Here is a 16,680-nt window from a genome sequence, read left to right on the forward strand (position 1 = left end):
GGCTGTAGAATGTAAATTCTGGAATTAGAGCCCGTTTTAGATGGCGTCAGGAAAAGTTATGGAGTTTGAATTCAAAATAAAAGGTTTATGAATAAGTATTATATCGTTATTAGAGTTATTTTTATAGGAATTCAGTCAATGTGTTTGTGAATTAGAGGATCTTTACAGTTCCTGTCTAACCAATGCAGTCAGCCATTTACAAAAGAGTCCGTGTCAGGCTTTGAGAGAAAAAAAAAAAAAAAAAAAAGGATTCCAGATTGGTGATTTGGGTTACGAACTCCAAAGCCCTCATGAACCCCCTACAAGAACATGATTGTGTGCATTTAGTCTTAGAAAGGAATTGCTGGGGAAATTGTATTCTCTATAAACGTACTCTTTCTTACGAAGGTTACAGGTGCGACCAGATTTGGGACAATTCAATAAATTAGTAAAATCTCATCTTTCTGTTTCCAAACTTCAATTTCAGAGCAGAAAATGCAGGCAGGGCATAGATCTCTACAATAAAGATTCTGCTGATGCGTCTCTTTCTCCATCTAAAGTCCTGTCTGTGCTCTTTCTTATTATAAACTCTTACATAAATAAAATGTGCATAGGCAAAAGGTAGAGGGAGAAGTGAGGAGGGAAAGAAAAAAACCTCTAGAAATAATGATTGCACAAAGACGTTCCAGAGCTCATGGGGAGAGCAGGCCTATGGCATTATCAGGATATTTGTGGGTGTTGAAAGCTCTTCAGGAACATACATTACAATGCAGATAAGGGCCCATTTTTTGTGCAATCCTGAAGGCTTGTCTGAAATCCTTTTTTGCAGTAAGGAAATGATGTGTAACGTTCCTGTTTAACATCCTAGTCCTGGATGTCAGTTCTGCATCTGCAGAGGGCCTTTCAGCAAAGAAAGGAACAAATGGTTTCAATGGAAGAGCACTGAGGACGGCTTTCACATGGTCAGCATTCTGAATCAGTATTGGTAAACCAAAAGCTATTGAAGAGGTACGCATATATCCATTAGTTTGTTTTTTTTATAAATTAAAATCAAAATTAGAATCTACGCAAATGACTGAAGAGAAATAATGATTGTGTGCAAATGGCTTACAGATCACCAGACAGATATTAAAAGGAGGCGATTTGATAAGACACCATTTACCTCTAGACTGTAGAAGCAAAGAGTTATGTAATCTTTGGCCCTACTCCTTAAAGGTCGAGGCAGCCAGTATATTGGCAGAAACGTGATGTCTAAGGTCATTTATTCAACATCAGCTGCCAGTGCTGAACTACGCTGCCATTGCTATTTATATAGAAATATATGAGGGCATTGTTCCTTGGGTTACAGCCACTAACGGAATCACAGATCCCACAGTTGTCACTGACAACTAGATCTACATCATCATGCATTTTCAGAAATCCTGCTTCACTCTGCAGCGACAACAACAAAAAAGCAGCATTTAAATAGGATATCAGCCTTCTTACATTATAGATGGGCTCTACATATATACACTGCAATCTCTGTTCGCATCTTCATTGGATCCTTAGTTCTGGGCCACCAAATACAGCAGCAGAACACACTGTAAGCCAAAGGGGTCTGTCAGATGACATTGGTACGTGTCATGCAATGGATCCCGATGCACACAATGCAGATGTCAAAAGATCTTTAAGGCAGTCATGAATTAGATAAGTGTCAATCAAACCTGCCATTTTCAGAAGGACTGGTCTTTAAGAGTGTGCCAGTTCTTCTCTAATGGCAGATGTCAGGCTTGAGAAGGACCCAGCAGTCGGATTTCAACATGCCTGATCCTTTTGTTTCCAAGGGGGATTAGCCCATGCCATGAGTATGGCAGCAAGCTACTTCCGTCTCCCTATTAAGAACAAGCAGAGCATGCAGATGACAGATGTCCAATGGAAATAGTTGTTGGCCATATGATGTGTATGACCAGTCTTAGAGGACTCCAGAATTTTTCCATTACGACATAGATTACATGCCTGCACTGTCCAGAAGACATGCCAGTGCCTTATAGAACTATAGATACAAAAAAATAAAGAGATCCTACTATTTCAATGGAAAGAAGAATGCCAGGACAACAGGAGACCAGTCATTGGCAAGCTCCTGAACAATATTCCATGACATAAACAAATAAACATATTATAGTTCATCTAAGAGTATGACGAAGTATTCCCACGTCTTTATCTACACACTAACACTTGTCACTGTTCACAAAATAGGACTTCAATTGTATGCATTGCCACACATTGCAGCACAGTTACTGACATTCCCCTGCCAATTGGAATCTATAGCTTCCTAATGTATGAATAAAATTCCAGACCTACAGTGGAGACTGACACCATTTTCACACATGGAAGAAACATAACCCAGGACAGCTATACAAACAAATATCAGATATTCTGAGCCAGTGAAAAACAGTCTCAATTGGGGACTGGTACAATCCTCATTACAGGTTGTCAACCAACATCTGTTACAGATTAAAATAGAAAAGAAAAAGCCTCTGCTGTCAGGTTATTTCTAATAAAGTTTTCAGCTCCAGCTAATTGAAACCCCAGTAAGACATCATGTCTCCTGTCAGCTTCCCACTAAAGCAGGAGAACTATTGCAAGCAATTCCTTTAAATTGGCATGAACACGACCTTGTCAGACAGCATTGTCTAAATACAGTATATAACATTTACTTTAACAGGTAAAGACAGACAGGAATAAACTATTAATGCCAAATAGTCACATCACTGTTTTTGGTTAGGATTTTAGGGTGGTCTTCTGTGCCCCACTGTTTTACATGGGAGGCAGTGGTGACTGCCACTTTTTTTTCCATTCTGCTCAAATAGCCCCTGCCCAATCTTGCCACAGCAGAATCCCCACTGAAATCACATGGTGTGGCCTCAATGCCTATTAGTCCCATTGTATGAGCCTAACCATGTGAGCAAACCAGAGCCAAAACCCACAGATTCTGCCTCAATTCTCTGCCACAAACATACATTCCGAAGGTTGCCATGTGAACACAGCCTTACTATATGAAAAAACAAACAAAAAAAAAAGCTGCATTTCTGTAATGTGGGGCTTCTGCCCAACTCATGAAAACAAAACTCAGAAAATCTTGAAGGGGCTCTATCATTGGAAAGTTATTTTGAACTAATCACATCATTGCCTAGCCTTTAGAAAGACTATTCCACACCTACATTTTGTGTGTAAATTGCCTCAGTAGATTTTGAATGAGATCATTTTTATCCATATGCTAATTAGTTTCTCCATGCACCCTGGAAGTCTCTTCGTGCACTGTCTTCTGTGTATATGCTGACTCCTCCTCCCTGCTCTCATACATAGCACACAGCATAGAGAGGAGAGCTGGCTGACAACTTTCTTTGCACGCTGGAGCCTAACGCTGGGTTCACACCAGCGCCCGATCTCCGTTTCCAGGTTTCCATCTTCTGCCGACAGATGACGGAAACCTGGCAGACCATGTCCGGCCATGAGCACCTGTGAGCATTTTGTGCTCTCGACGGCGAAACAGTTTTGTTTTTGTTTGTTTTTTTTTTTAACCGGACAAAGTCCTGCATGTCCGACTTTGTTTCTGGGGTTTTTTTTATAAAAAAAAAAAAAAAAACAAACAAAAAAACCTTGAAGTTTTTTTTTGTTTTTTTTTTTTAAAAAAACAAACAAAGTTGGACATGCAGGACCTTGTGTCCGGTAAAAAAAAAAAAAAAAAAAAAAAACGGTTTCGTCGTGGAGAGCACAAAACACTCACGGCTCGACACTTTCCAAACCCATTCAAATGAATGGGTTTGAAAACTCACTACAGGTTTCTGTCTCCTGCCCAGTTTCAGGCAGGAAGCGGAAACCTGCAAAACGGAGACCTGGGTGCAGATGTGAATAAGCCCTAATTAGCATATGGATAAAAAAGGACTTATTCAAACACTGAGGCAATTTACATATAATAGTTAGGTGTGAAATAGCCTTTCTTAAGGCTATGCAAGTATGTGCTTAGTTAAAAATGACTTTTGCCAATGACAAAGCCCCTTTAAGTTGACCAATGCCTTAGAGACGCAAATATTATAGGTATATTTGACCACCTACTATATACTGCTGACAAGAATTAAAAACAAACAGGAAAATTAACTAGTGGCCTGGTTATCAATATTCATGCATCACTAAATATAAAAAATTTATATATATATATATATATATATATATATATATATATATATATATATATATATATATATATATCTATATCTCAGGAAGGACTCAATGAGGCAGGCTATGGTAAAGAGGGAGGGAGATATACAGTACAAAAGGTGTTCCCAACAACAGATCTTCCCCCCCAACCCCCTTCAGCTCAGACTCACCATATTCTAAAGTAGGCGGGTAGGTAGTGCCACAGCTCATAAGAAATACAATGAAGAGTATCTTTACAAAGAACAAGTGATTGAATCTGTCTTAGCCCAGGCATCCGCCATTTGAGTGTCTCACTGAAATTAAAGGGGAGGTTGTGCAATATGTGTATGCATGAAATAAAGTACCCGACTTCTATATACGGGGAATCTAATGAATACTTTCCAATCTTCAAATGGTTAATGTGGTCACCCATGACAATGCAATGAGCATATGGGGGGGGGGAATAAGACATTGTCTATTAATTAGTGATAGCACTCCTCCAGCAGGCAGAAATCCTGCACCTTCCAGCAGAGACAACAAAGGTGCTAGACGAAGAACACACAGCCAACTCCAATACACTGCATTAGCACACCAGCTCAATACAGTACAGTCAAAGTCACTCTGAGGATTACACTATACACTATGTACACACAGGACCCATTTCAGCTCTATTGCTACAGATATTCCCCAATGATGGTACTCATTAAAATCAGCACCATGCATTTAATATGAAGAATAAGAGCTGGGCCAGACAACAACTTCTGCCAACACTGTGGCCTATAAACTGGCATCAAGCCACTCGGATTCACTCCCTGCAGTGGTCAGCGACTTATGAGATCCCACAACAGTCACACTCCGCAGACATTTAGGTAAATTGATGCTTTACTAGATCTGTAGTGCAAGAATTCCACTGGGATCTGCATTATTCACATCATGTGATTCACAATGCATGGCATAAGCAGTCGGCCTTGTGCTCCTAACACCAGACATTGCAGTGAGGACAATCCTGTCTTTCCCAAGTCTACATTTGCAAGGCACGTTTTTCTTGCTTGCTATGCTCTCTGTGAACAGTAGGTGCAGTGATATTCCTCCCTATTTCAGCTCTACTAACACATGACTAAAACAGCAGAGAAAAAAAAATAAATTGCCAAAGTAATTCCCTCAAACAAAAGTTCTCACCCCCACAAGTATCTAAACACTTCCCCCTCATGCAGCCTTACATAATCCCAGAAAATAGTGAAGGTCTTTGCTTCCAAAATTATGGATCTCTCTGCAATCCGGAGGAATAAACCAAACCTATAGATTCCTAATGCAAAATCTATGCTGGCCAGTCCCCTCCCCACTAAGATGGTGTCCTCTCTTCTGTAGAGGAAGGTCCCCTCAGGCACCAGGTGTGACTGAATCGCTGCATCCCCCCCACCCATAGCTATGATTACGATGGCAATGATGTAATGGCATTGGTACACGTAAAGCTAAGACATTACTAGTCTATTCAGAGGTTTCAGATTCTGGGAAAGCAGGGTGTGCTGTTACTTTTACAGCTCACTGATAGTTACTTGTAAATTCAGTCTACATAAAAAAAAAAAACAGACACTGGTACAAATATATTTATCACACAGATATGTAGTATGGCAAATAAACCTACAGTAATCTCTGCTGACCCCCTCAGTGACCATTGTCCTGTACATTTCTGGTGGTGGAAGGTCTGAAGGGCACATTTCATTTCCTATTCAGCCTCTCTTAATAGAAAGGGAAAGTTGTTTTTTGTTATTCATTTTTTGCTTTATAAATCCTGAATTAATATAAAGTAGCGATGGGTATATGGAGAAGGAAGGGGGAGGGGAGGTAGGAGATGAATTCACAGGATCTCAGAGTTGTGCCCCCTGCTGTTCACATGTGGGATTACATGAAATAAGTTAGCTTCATAATGGCTGCAAGTGCTGGAGAGTTTGAGGCTACCACCAACCTTGTCTCAGGACTTTTGCTATTGTATCAACAAATGTTACATCAATATAAATGAATACAAGTTGTAAAAATAAAGAAACAGACAACCAGTGCTGAGGGGAATGACAACGTTCCTATTCCTCTTATATTGAGAATATCACTTTTATTTATTGCTATTGGTAGATTAGCCCCTGCAAAAGACAAGAACCAACAATGCAGATGCCACAGAGTTGCAGTTAATAAGGGAATCAGCACTCAGCTTTCTCAAACTACTAGGAAGTGTCTAAATGGACACATACCCCCTCCTTTTTTTGGGGGGGGGGGGGCACTCAGGAAACTAAGGACATAGAAAACTTTTCCAAAAGCAAATTACTTCATAAATTTCATACATTAGCAAAAAAGTATCTCCAGAATTTGCAATGTGCAGCTACAAGTGAGAAAACAGGAAGCCACCCAGCTTTTCATGGCTACAAGGAAGAGACTGGTAGGCATGTATAGCTTTATTAGACACCTACTCACACAGCTTTCCTAAACACATGAGTATCATAGCTACAAGGGGGGAGGGACAAGTTGGATGACTACCCCCCATCTCCCTTAAAGCTACAAGGATCAGGTGTTTATATAACTTGGGCTGAGCACCTTACATTTCCTTGTAGCTATGAGGGCTCAGAGGTATAAGAAAGTTGGGTACCTATCCATTCCTTTACATTTATGAAGCTGAACAATCTGAGGAAGTATTCTCTTCCTGAAAGCTCTGAGGCTCAGTAACCCGGGAAAGCTGTGTGACTACTGCACATTGCCATTCCTACTCTCCACTTGCCAGATAGATATTAAACAACATAAAGCTCCATAAAGACGTAAAATAAAGGCAACAAAGCCAGCAGCGGCCGCCGGTAGAGGCTGCACGTTACAGGACACGTTTCTCAGCTGCTATTCTCTGTGCGGACAGTAGGTGCAAAGAGGAAAAGAAAGTTGGGTTTTATAAAGGTTTATTTATTTCTTCAATCTATTTGTTGAGCCAGAAATATGACACATTATATTACACAAGTTATCGGGGGTCTCGCCCCCCACCCGGGCTGCCCTCCTGCACACGGGTACACAGTGTGACGACTTGCAGCTGGCAGGCAGTGCCAGGAGTTTGAGGCTACCACACACAGCAGTACAATAGTAGAGAACTTACCCTGGTCATACTCGGGCACCACAGCCTGGTACTGACTGCCCACTCTCATGCCCCCACCACCTGTAAGAGAGAACAAGGGCAGGGTGAGGGCTGAGAGACATCTCAGAGGGCGGACATGGGGGGGACAGTTCGAGGCTACCACCTTACCGTGCTCATCATCGCTGGATGAGGTCGAGCTGCTGCCTTCTTCCCACGAGTTGCTGCCATTGCCATTCTGAGCCGTCAAACTTTTGCTGCTAGCCGCGTTATTCCTACCTCTCCTCTTACCCGACCCCTCTGTCCCCTTCTCTATCATGGCTGCTGGCATTTAGAGGGGAGCTCCTCTAAGGTAAAAATAAAAAAATGGGGGAACGCAGTAGTCACCAGGTGTGAAGTGGTATTAAAAACCAGAAGCGATGATAATCCCGGTGGTATGGAGATGAGAAGTCCTCTGGCTTGTCGCCGACGCCACCACTGCCCGGTCGAGTCACCCACTGAACAAGCGACAACTTTCTCGTCACATCGCCGCCCGCACTAAAGCCACACTCTGCCTCACAGCCACAGCGGCTGAGGGCAAACCTAACCCACTGCTCCACCTATTCCCGCCTTTCCAAGATTCCTATTGGACGTCAGAGAATTTTGGAAGGAGATCTTGCTTTCTATTGGCTAGAGCTGCCGTCGATCATAGAAGCCGGCGCTTCCGTTTGTCTGGGTTTGGTTGAGACGCAACTCCTCTCTTCTCTTGTACGTGGGTTTGGGGTTTGCAATCTCTACGCCCCTTGATATCAGGTTCTTTTTATTGTGAGGGGTTTTCATTGAAATTATAAGGAAATAGCCGCGCTGTTGAATGAAACTCACTGGGAAACCATGAGAAAAGGAGCCAGGGAGGCTGTGTCTGCTGTGGGAGAGACTTTGAAAGGAATAAAAAGAATTAGAAGTAGAGGGGACTATTTTTTGCTCACTGAGGCGGAAGGATACTCTAAGGAGACTTCTTATCCCTTAATATAATAAATAGGAAAGAGTGATAGGCACATGGTGGGGGTTGTTATAATAGGCTTGGAGGGGTGCAGTGGGTGAGAAGTTTAAGATAGGAGGGGGGCAAATAATTTAGAAATGTCAGGTAGTGAGAGGTTTTATTCTGAGCCTAGGCTCACACTTGCACTAGGCAGGGCTAGAAGAATCAGTCATCCACTTGCAACTTGTGGAATGAGAATATTTCCAGCAGCTGACAAGCTCCTCCACCTCAGGGAATTCTTACATTAATATTCACCTGATGTTTGCATATTTCATATATATTAAATCTCAATAATGGAGCATATGTGATGATATGTGCAATATGCAGAGGTCAGTGAGGTAAACATAAAAATGGCAACGTGGACACGTCATGATACCAAATATTAGACATAGCAATTTTATCCTTCACAAATATTGAGCCAGGCCATGTTGCAGGTTGTTTTCAATTATATTTGCACCTAAATGGCAAGGAAATCTACAGTATATACATACAGGTCTTTGTTAAATTGAGCAAAACAATTTTCAGCTGTTCTAATTCTGAGAAAGCTGGGTGGCAATAAGACCGCTGGGTCTTGACCAGACTTCTGCCTGGCCCAGTATACCATGTAATATTCCCTATCGGCGATATTCTAATTCTATTCTATGTATGATATATGTTTTAACTGGATGTAGGGAATAGTGCTGTGTTGTACTGTTTCATGTAGTAAAAATGGAACCCCAGTTACAGAGGCCAAGAAAACGCGCCTTTGGTTCCGACTTATATAATAGGAGCCTATGGGTCAGCTTAACGTATGAATGTTGGGGAATGCATTATGAAGAGAGCCTAAAGCTGGCCATACACAGTTTTTTGTTGGCCAAAATGGCTGGTTTCAACTGACAACTAGCTTAAAAATACAGAGAACACACATTTACAAAGACAACTGCTCACAAAACAAAATCTTGTGTGTTAAATACTTAAGAGGCAAACAGTTGGCTCCAAATATTGGCTTTTGGCTTACTGAGTAAACTTGTCCCCAATCAGCAAAGTTAATTTTTAATGTTGATGGTGATATCGTTCCTACTATCAATCCAATGGCCACTTCGCAGCCATCAAAAAACTGATGTGTATGTCCAGTTTAGGCATATTTGCTATCAGCTGCTGGAAAGATGGGGGACATCGCCTGTACACAAGATCATAGCTATAAGGTAGTCATTCTGCTTTTGTTGTCATTCTAAACCTGTAGATACTGGAATGTCGGCCATATTGGTTGTCACCCTGCTTAACTAAACACCAACATAACCTAGGAATAGGTAAGTAGAAAGGATTACTTATATTTACTGAGAATTTCCCTAAATTTCCTTTAAGAAATCATAGACCTATGAAGCTAGAAACATCTTGGGGAGCTAAGGGAAGTAACTAGAACTGAATTCCACAATCTTCTAGTAATGAGCTACAATGCACAAATGTTGATTGACAGTTCAGCTGTTGTTTTGCAGCTTCTGATGACTTTATTGCAGGATCCTTTAAGTGCATTTATTTTGGTAGGATGACCCAAATAAAAAGGCAATGAAAAAAAAAAACTGCGCTCCACCCAGGGCAGACTGTTCCCTGCTGCTCTGCTCCTCTGGGACATTTTGAGCCTTTATAATGGAAGGTGCTGTGTGCCAGTAGCAAGGAATTACCTCCCTCTCAATGGACAATGGTCTGCCACACTCCAGCCTATACACAGCAGCCATGCACTTTCTGCACAGTTTAACCCTTTATTGTATTATTGTATGCCACACGTCAGGTTTTTCATTGGAGCCTGCTGGGTGGGTGTGGGGCATAGTGGTCTCAATAGATCTTCCAATGGCTAAGGGGGTGAAGACTCCATTGAATTGTGGACACAGTGTGATGTTAATCAAACTACTCTGGTCATTGTGTGACAAAGTGGCCTCCTCACATCTGGTTCAATAGCACTCCTGCCAAGAAACATTCAGTATCAGCCAAACATTAAAGCCCAGTTACAAATTCTGGATAGTTCTACATATTTATATCTGCATCTGAGAAAACTGGATAACAAGCAATATTCTATCACATTATTATTATAATTAATGCTTTTATCAAGAAGGTGTCACAGCTCTCCTAGACCCTGAATGGGGAGGGTGGGGGGCAGGCAAACCACTGCATATTCATTCTGCCATTCAGGATCCTAGTAAAGATTTTTCTGAAGCTGTAAGGTTGGTTTCACACAAGCGGTTTTTTTTTTATTTATTTATTTTTGTATGGGGGGTGTTTATAATACCATTGTTTTACAGTCAAAAAACACTGATAAAGATGGTGCAGACAGAGGGTACAGGTTATTCAATAAGAAATTATGAATAACCTTAGCAAAAACCGCTGCATTTTATAATACCTGCACAGTGGATGGGGTTTTTGCTAATCACATCCACATACTGCAGAAAAATATCTGCAGTGGAAATGCTGTAACTTCAAAAACCGTCACGTTTTTGTAAATCCCACCATGTCAATTATACCTACAGAAATGCTGTCATTTTCCATATAGGTGTAATAGGGACAGAGTCTGCAGCCGAAAACTCTGTGGTCTTTCTGTGAAAAGGACTGTGGAAAAAAATGCAATGCATTTTTGCTGCAGTCTTTACCACAGTACTTTTTGGCTGCGGCTTGTTACATGAGGTTTTAGACTGAAGTGTCACGTTGCAAAAACACCAGAGTTTTCCTATTGATTTCCTATAAATAGGGAAAAAAAACGCAGGAAAAATTCTGTGTGAATAAATAATAATAAATTTTATTTATATAGCGCCAACATATTCCGCAGCACTGTACAATTTGTAGGGTTCAAGTACAGACAAAAACATACATTACCAAGAAATAGTTACTTCACACAATGGAACTGAGGGCCCTGCTCGCAGGAGCTTACAATCTATGAAGTAGAGGGGTGACACAAGAGATAGCAGGGGCAGCATAGGAGCTAGCATTGCTTATACAGTGGTCAGACAATTTTGTCTGAGATGTTACTGTCATTACACAAACTTAAAACTGTATGAGCCGTCACCAGTCGTGTCCTTTAACATGTGGATGGTGCCTGGACATATAAAGTTAGCCTAAAACGGCATCATATCATGTGGGGTAATGTGGGAGCTGGAACAGAGAAGGGTTCATTTTAGGGATTTTAACTACAGTACGGAAGGGTTTACATTAGGAATTGTGATAGGCCTGTCTGAAAAGATGTGTCTTTAGTTTGCGCTTGAAGCTGTAGAGTCCGGGGTAGAGCATTCTAGAGGAGTGGTGCAACTCGGGAGAAGTCTTGTATACGAGCATGGGAAGTTCTGATAATAGAGGAGGTAAGTGTTAGGTCATTGAGTGAATGGAAAGCACAGGTTGGGCGGTAGACAGAGATGAGCGAGGAAATGTAGGGAGGTGCAGCATTATGGAGAGCCTTGTGGATGAGGGTGATAACGACTATAAGTGTCTTTAATGTATCTCTGGTAAGGAAAGGGCGTATTCTGGAGATGTTTTTGAGGTAGAGGTGACATGAGCGTGCGAGTGATTGGATATGGGGGTGAAGGAAAGGTCTGAATCAAACACAACGCCGAGGATCAGGAATAAAAAAAAAACAAGGGTAAAAAAGTTTGAGTAGTAAGACTGTTTATCTGTTTTTGTGAGTACAGAAAACAAAACCCTTGTAGGCCAAATTACTTTAGCAGTTCTGATAACAAAGTAATTGCAAATTAGCACCTCTGGGATACACACATATGTAGATTGAGAATATTTACATAAACTGCCAACCATCAAAGGGGGTCATCTAACACCCACTGGAAACAACTGGACAGGTCGGATTTTCACCTGCCTGATTCTTTGTATGCACAAAGATAACCAGTGCTTCACATAGAATAGAAATGTAGACATGTGACTGATGTTTCTTGCTGGAATCCATTGAAGGCTATTGCCCCGCATTGCGGAAATGCAGCTTTTTTTTATGCAGATTTTGCTTTAGTTTTTTATTTTTTTTAGACAAAGTCAAAAATGGCTGCAAAAGAGATGGAAAATATAAAAGGAAGCCCTTATAATTCTACTAGTGCATCTTATATGTCTACTAGTGGTCTTATATAATATTCTAATTTTTTGAAATAATGACTTTTGGGTTTTCCTTAGCTGTAAGCCATAATCATTAAAAGAAATAAACACTTGAAAAAGTTCACTCTGTTTGTAATTACTCAATATAATATATGGGTTTCACTTTTTCAATTGAATTAGTAAAAAAAACAAAAAACTTTTTGATGATATTCTAATATATTGAGCTGCACTAGTATCTTCTTCACAATCCATTCCTAGCTTTGGCTCAAAAAAATAAAAAAAGCTGTGTTTCCGCAATGTGGGGCCTCAGCCTTAAACCACGATTATCCACAGGCAGGTAGCTATACATTAAGGTAGCTATACATCCGCACGAATCATGCAGAGAGAAAGGATGCAATCATGCAAGCAGCACTTTTGTCTCCGCATGTTTTGTGAGGAAACTACAGATGAGCAAGTACTTTTCGAAACTCCCATTTTGAATAGCACGCACCCATAGGAATGAATGGACGCAGCCGGCACGCAGGGTGTTAAGCGGCCAGCCGCCGTCAAAGTCTGCGTGCCGGCCGCTTCCATTCATTCCTATGGGTGCGTGCTATGCGAAACGGCCATTTTGAATAGTACTTGCTCATCTCTAGTGGAAATCACACAAACCCCAGTATAGTCTATGGGTTCCATGTGGTTTCATAGCTAACCGATTTTAAAGGCGTTCAGTATTCTGTTCGAGAGGTCCCCAAGCGGCCTCCCCAGATGGAATACCGAACACAGATGTGAACCAGGCCTTAGAAGTCACATTTTATAATTGAGTTGCACCAAATATATACATTGTAACATTTGCCAATTTGCTGAATATGTCAAGATTCCCTCTCTTTCTGCGAATTATCGTTCTTATTGCAGTACTGATATAATGTTCCCCATTGTATAGAAAGCCCTTAATCTATTAGAATTACATGGTAATCATGAAAGAAATGTATATAGATAATATGCAATAATAGGTAATCTGCAATAAGTATAGGATAGGTTTTAGCTTTGTGGGTTCTCATGCTCGAGAGGTCAAACTGCATTTCTTCTTCTTCTATCAAGCAGAAATAGAGCTACTTCCTGTGCAGGGTGAGGATCCTGCAGAGGTCTATTCCACCCTCTGTCTCATAAGGTGACATTGCTGTATGTTCAGTGGAGTGTGCTCAGCAGAGTGCATATTGTATGTAGCTTTCCGTTGCAGTCTGCCAGGGGTTAACACTCAAAAAGGCACCTGAATTGAATTTAAGACATTATTTGTTCTTGGTAAACATGGCGATGATAGGATGACTGACCATCCAGCAGTGCAGGAGTTAAAGCCAAGGTTTACTGTAAAGTGAAAGTATGTAATGAAAGGGAACATATGGAGCAGTTTAGTAGAGATAATTTCAGAGCTACACTTTAGTAAGGAGCATGTTAACATATCATATAGACAATAGATTGTGACTGGTTTGATTAACCCCTGGACGTTTATATTAGATATAACATTTGTCGCTATGACTACATGTAAAAATTTGAAAAGAAATAGAAGGAAACCACAATGACAGATGCTATACTGCTTTCACTGTTTTACATACTCACATACGTGGAATTGACCCATATCTATGTTCATCCTGAGCCTCCTGGTTCATGAATAGAATAGCAAAACAACAGTGAACAATGACACATGGGTAGGGTTGTACAAGATGGGAGGTGAATATAGATTTGCATGCAGTTTATGCTATCTGGAATGATATATGATAACTACTATGGGTACTGTAATGACCACAACAAACTTAGATATTGTGATACCATTTTTAAGATCTTTGCTTGCTTTAAGTGGATGTAAATATTTTTATATACATTGTATAAATCTAATACTTCTCACACAGAGGGTTGTTGCTGTTGTATCTAATATTGACAAGCTTTACACTAAAGCTAAATTTACATCTGCGCAGGACTCTGTCCCATTGTCCGCCTGAAAATCAGCAGAAGAAAAAGTCCTGCACAGAGGACTTTTTCCCCCGCCGGTTTTAAACTACGAACGCCAGAGGCGTAACTAGGGGTTCAGTGCGGGGGAAGGGGGGAGGTTGTTCGGGGGAAGAAGAGGTTTAAGTGGGCCCCCCAACTTAGGTATACCAATATTATTACTATAAAGTTGTATATATTGGCTCTCACAAATTATGTGAAGACTTTTTAGGTACAGGAAAAATGCTGTGACTTTTACAGGTGATGTCTGACTGTAATTGTTGCCATTTCTCATCTATTCCATCTGGACCACCATGACCACTACTTCCAGCTGTGTCTCTGGAAAGTTTGCAGCACAGACATCTTTGGCTCCTCTCTTTTCCAGGTACCTGACCCACATTGTTTTCATCTACATAAAATCTCCAGTTGCACCCAAATATTAAAATACCTAATGTATAAATCCCATAGGAATGAGTGTGTGCCTTATTAATTAAATAATGCTCATGTATGCCCACTTTAGTTTGTAGTGCCTCTCAATGAAATATTCCTCCTACCATATATACTCGAGTATGAGCCGAGTTTTTCAGCACAGTTTTTGTGCTGAAAAAGTTCCTCTCGGCTTATACTCGAGTCAAGCGCAGGGGGGATATTGTTATAAAATTCAGCAACGGGTTAGGGAAAGGGATCACAGCCCACTAACTTGACTTTCTATTTGTGACATCCAAAAATGATAGTGTAAATATGAATCCTTAGGATGGAGGATGCTCGGATATCATGGCCATCGGCCTGGGACGTATTCACAAGATACAACAAGGAAGAATCCAGCTCCACTCCAATAGCTCCTTAAAACTTAGCGTTTATTTGCACTGATTAAAATCCAAGACGCATAACAAGCATAGTTGTTGTCAAGATAGTTGTTGTCCAGCCAGAAGGTCCACGGGGAGTGCAGCAGGATGCCCTCACTGTCTGGCTCCAGCAGCAGCTCCAGGCTGATGATGGTTCAGGTGCAGCTGCTCCTCGCTCTCCGCCTTCAGCTGCCGCCGGTCCGGATGGCAGGGAGCGCCATCTTCCTGTGAACCCCACCAGCATTATCACTAACTGCGCAGAGAGTCAGCAGTTTTGGCGTCAAGTCCACAGGAAGATGGCGCTCCCGCGGGTCCGAACCTTGCTGCCAAAACTGCTGACTCTCTGCGCAGTTAAGTGACGATGCTGGCAGGGTCCACAGGAAGATGGCGCTCCGCGCGGGTCTGGACCTTGCCACCAAAACTGCTGCCGCTCTGCGCAGTCAAGTGACGATGTTGGCGGGGTCCACAGGAAGATGCCACTCCCCGTGGGTCCGGGCCGGTGGACGCTGAAGGCAGAGAGCGACGAGCAGCTGCACTTGAACCATCACCCGCCTGGAGCTGCCACAGGAGCCGGACAGTGAGGGCATCCTACTGCACTCCCCGTGGACTTCTCTCCCTGGAACAACTGCAGCAGAATGTGAGTACAACCTACACCGTGCAAACAATACAGTGTCTGGAGTGTATATAACAATATCCCCTTCCACCCCAACTCCCCCTTGAAATGAATAGTAAGAGTGATCTTTCAACTATTTATCCCCTATTCATAGGATAGGGGATAAATACTAGATTGATGTTGATGGAGTGTTGGGTTTGGGGTGCAGTAGGTGCTGGGGAAGGGGGGGGGGGTGTTTTGGTTGTCTGTCCGCCCCTTTCCTGAGCTTAAAAGGGCAGACCCCCACACACACACTTGGAATTCAGTCTGACTACAGCCAGGCTGAATGTAGGGTATCTGCAGTGCGCCTATTCCATCGGGAAGGGGTTAATAGAAGCACTGCAGCTACCTTATATTAAGCCAGGCTGAATTCCAAGTGGGGGGAAAAAAAACCCAGTCCTCAAGCTTAGGGAAGGGGAAGACAGACAACCAAAACACCCCCTCCCCTTCCCCAGCATCTACTGCACCCAAAACTCCGGCCATTTTGATTTTGGAAATTTTCCAGTAGCTGCTGCATTTCCCCTCCTAGGCTTATACTCGAGTCAAAAAGTTTTCCCAGTTTTTTGTGGTAAAACTAGGGGCCTCGGCTTATATTCGGGTCGGCATATACTCGAGTATATACAGTAATTAATAATACCCTGTGTACTCCCTTAAATTAATAATGAGCGGAATGTCACCTAGAAATTATATTGCCCAATTCCCCTATTATTAATTATACCCACTTAGGTCTTCTTGTATAAAATGATGCCTGCTTTCATAAATGTCCCTTTTGTATTAAAAATGATTATTAATAATCATCTTGTATTAAAGGGGTTGTCCAGGAATTGGAGATATCACAGAGGAGGCGGGGTAGGTGAAACATAAAAAATATCATACTCACCTGTTCCCGGTC

General features: G+C 41.7%; 1 protein-coding gene across 1 annotated transcript in view; it reads right to left on the bottom strand.

Annotated features, from left to right (window-relative positions):
- Positions 1 to 7,853, bottom strand: part of RCOR1 (REST corepressor 1) — a 34,935-nt gene extending 27,082 nt beyond the window's left edge. The window contains exons 1-2 of the mRNA XM_075282565.1: positions 7,427 to 7,853; positions 7,280 to 7,339 (exon numbers count right to left, since the gene is read on the bottom strand). Of these exons, the coding sequence (XP_075138666.1) occupies positions 7,280 to 7,339; positions 7,427 to 7,586 (220 nt within the window). The 5' untranslated portion in view covers positions 7,587 to 7,853. The remainder of the gene's footprint in view (positions 1 to 7,279; positions 7,340 to 7,426) is intronic.
- Positions 7,854 to 16,680: the final 8,827 nt, after the last annotated feature.

This window comes from Leptodactylus fuscus, chromosome 7 (assembly GCF_031893055.1).
Source record: "Leptodactylus fuscus isolate aLepFus1 chromosome 7, aLepFus1.hap2, whole genome shotgun sequence".
Taxonomy (NCBI): domain Eukaryota; kingdom Metazoa; phylum Chordata; class Amphibia; order Anura; family Leptodactylidae; genus Leptodactylus; species Leptodactylus fuscus.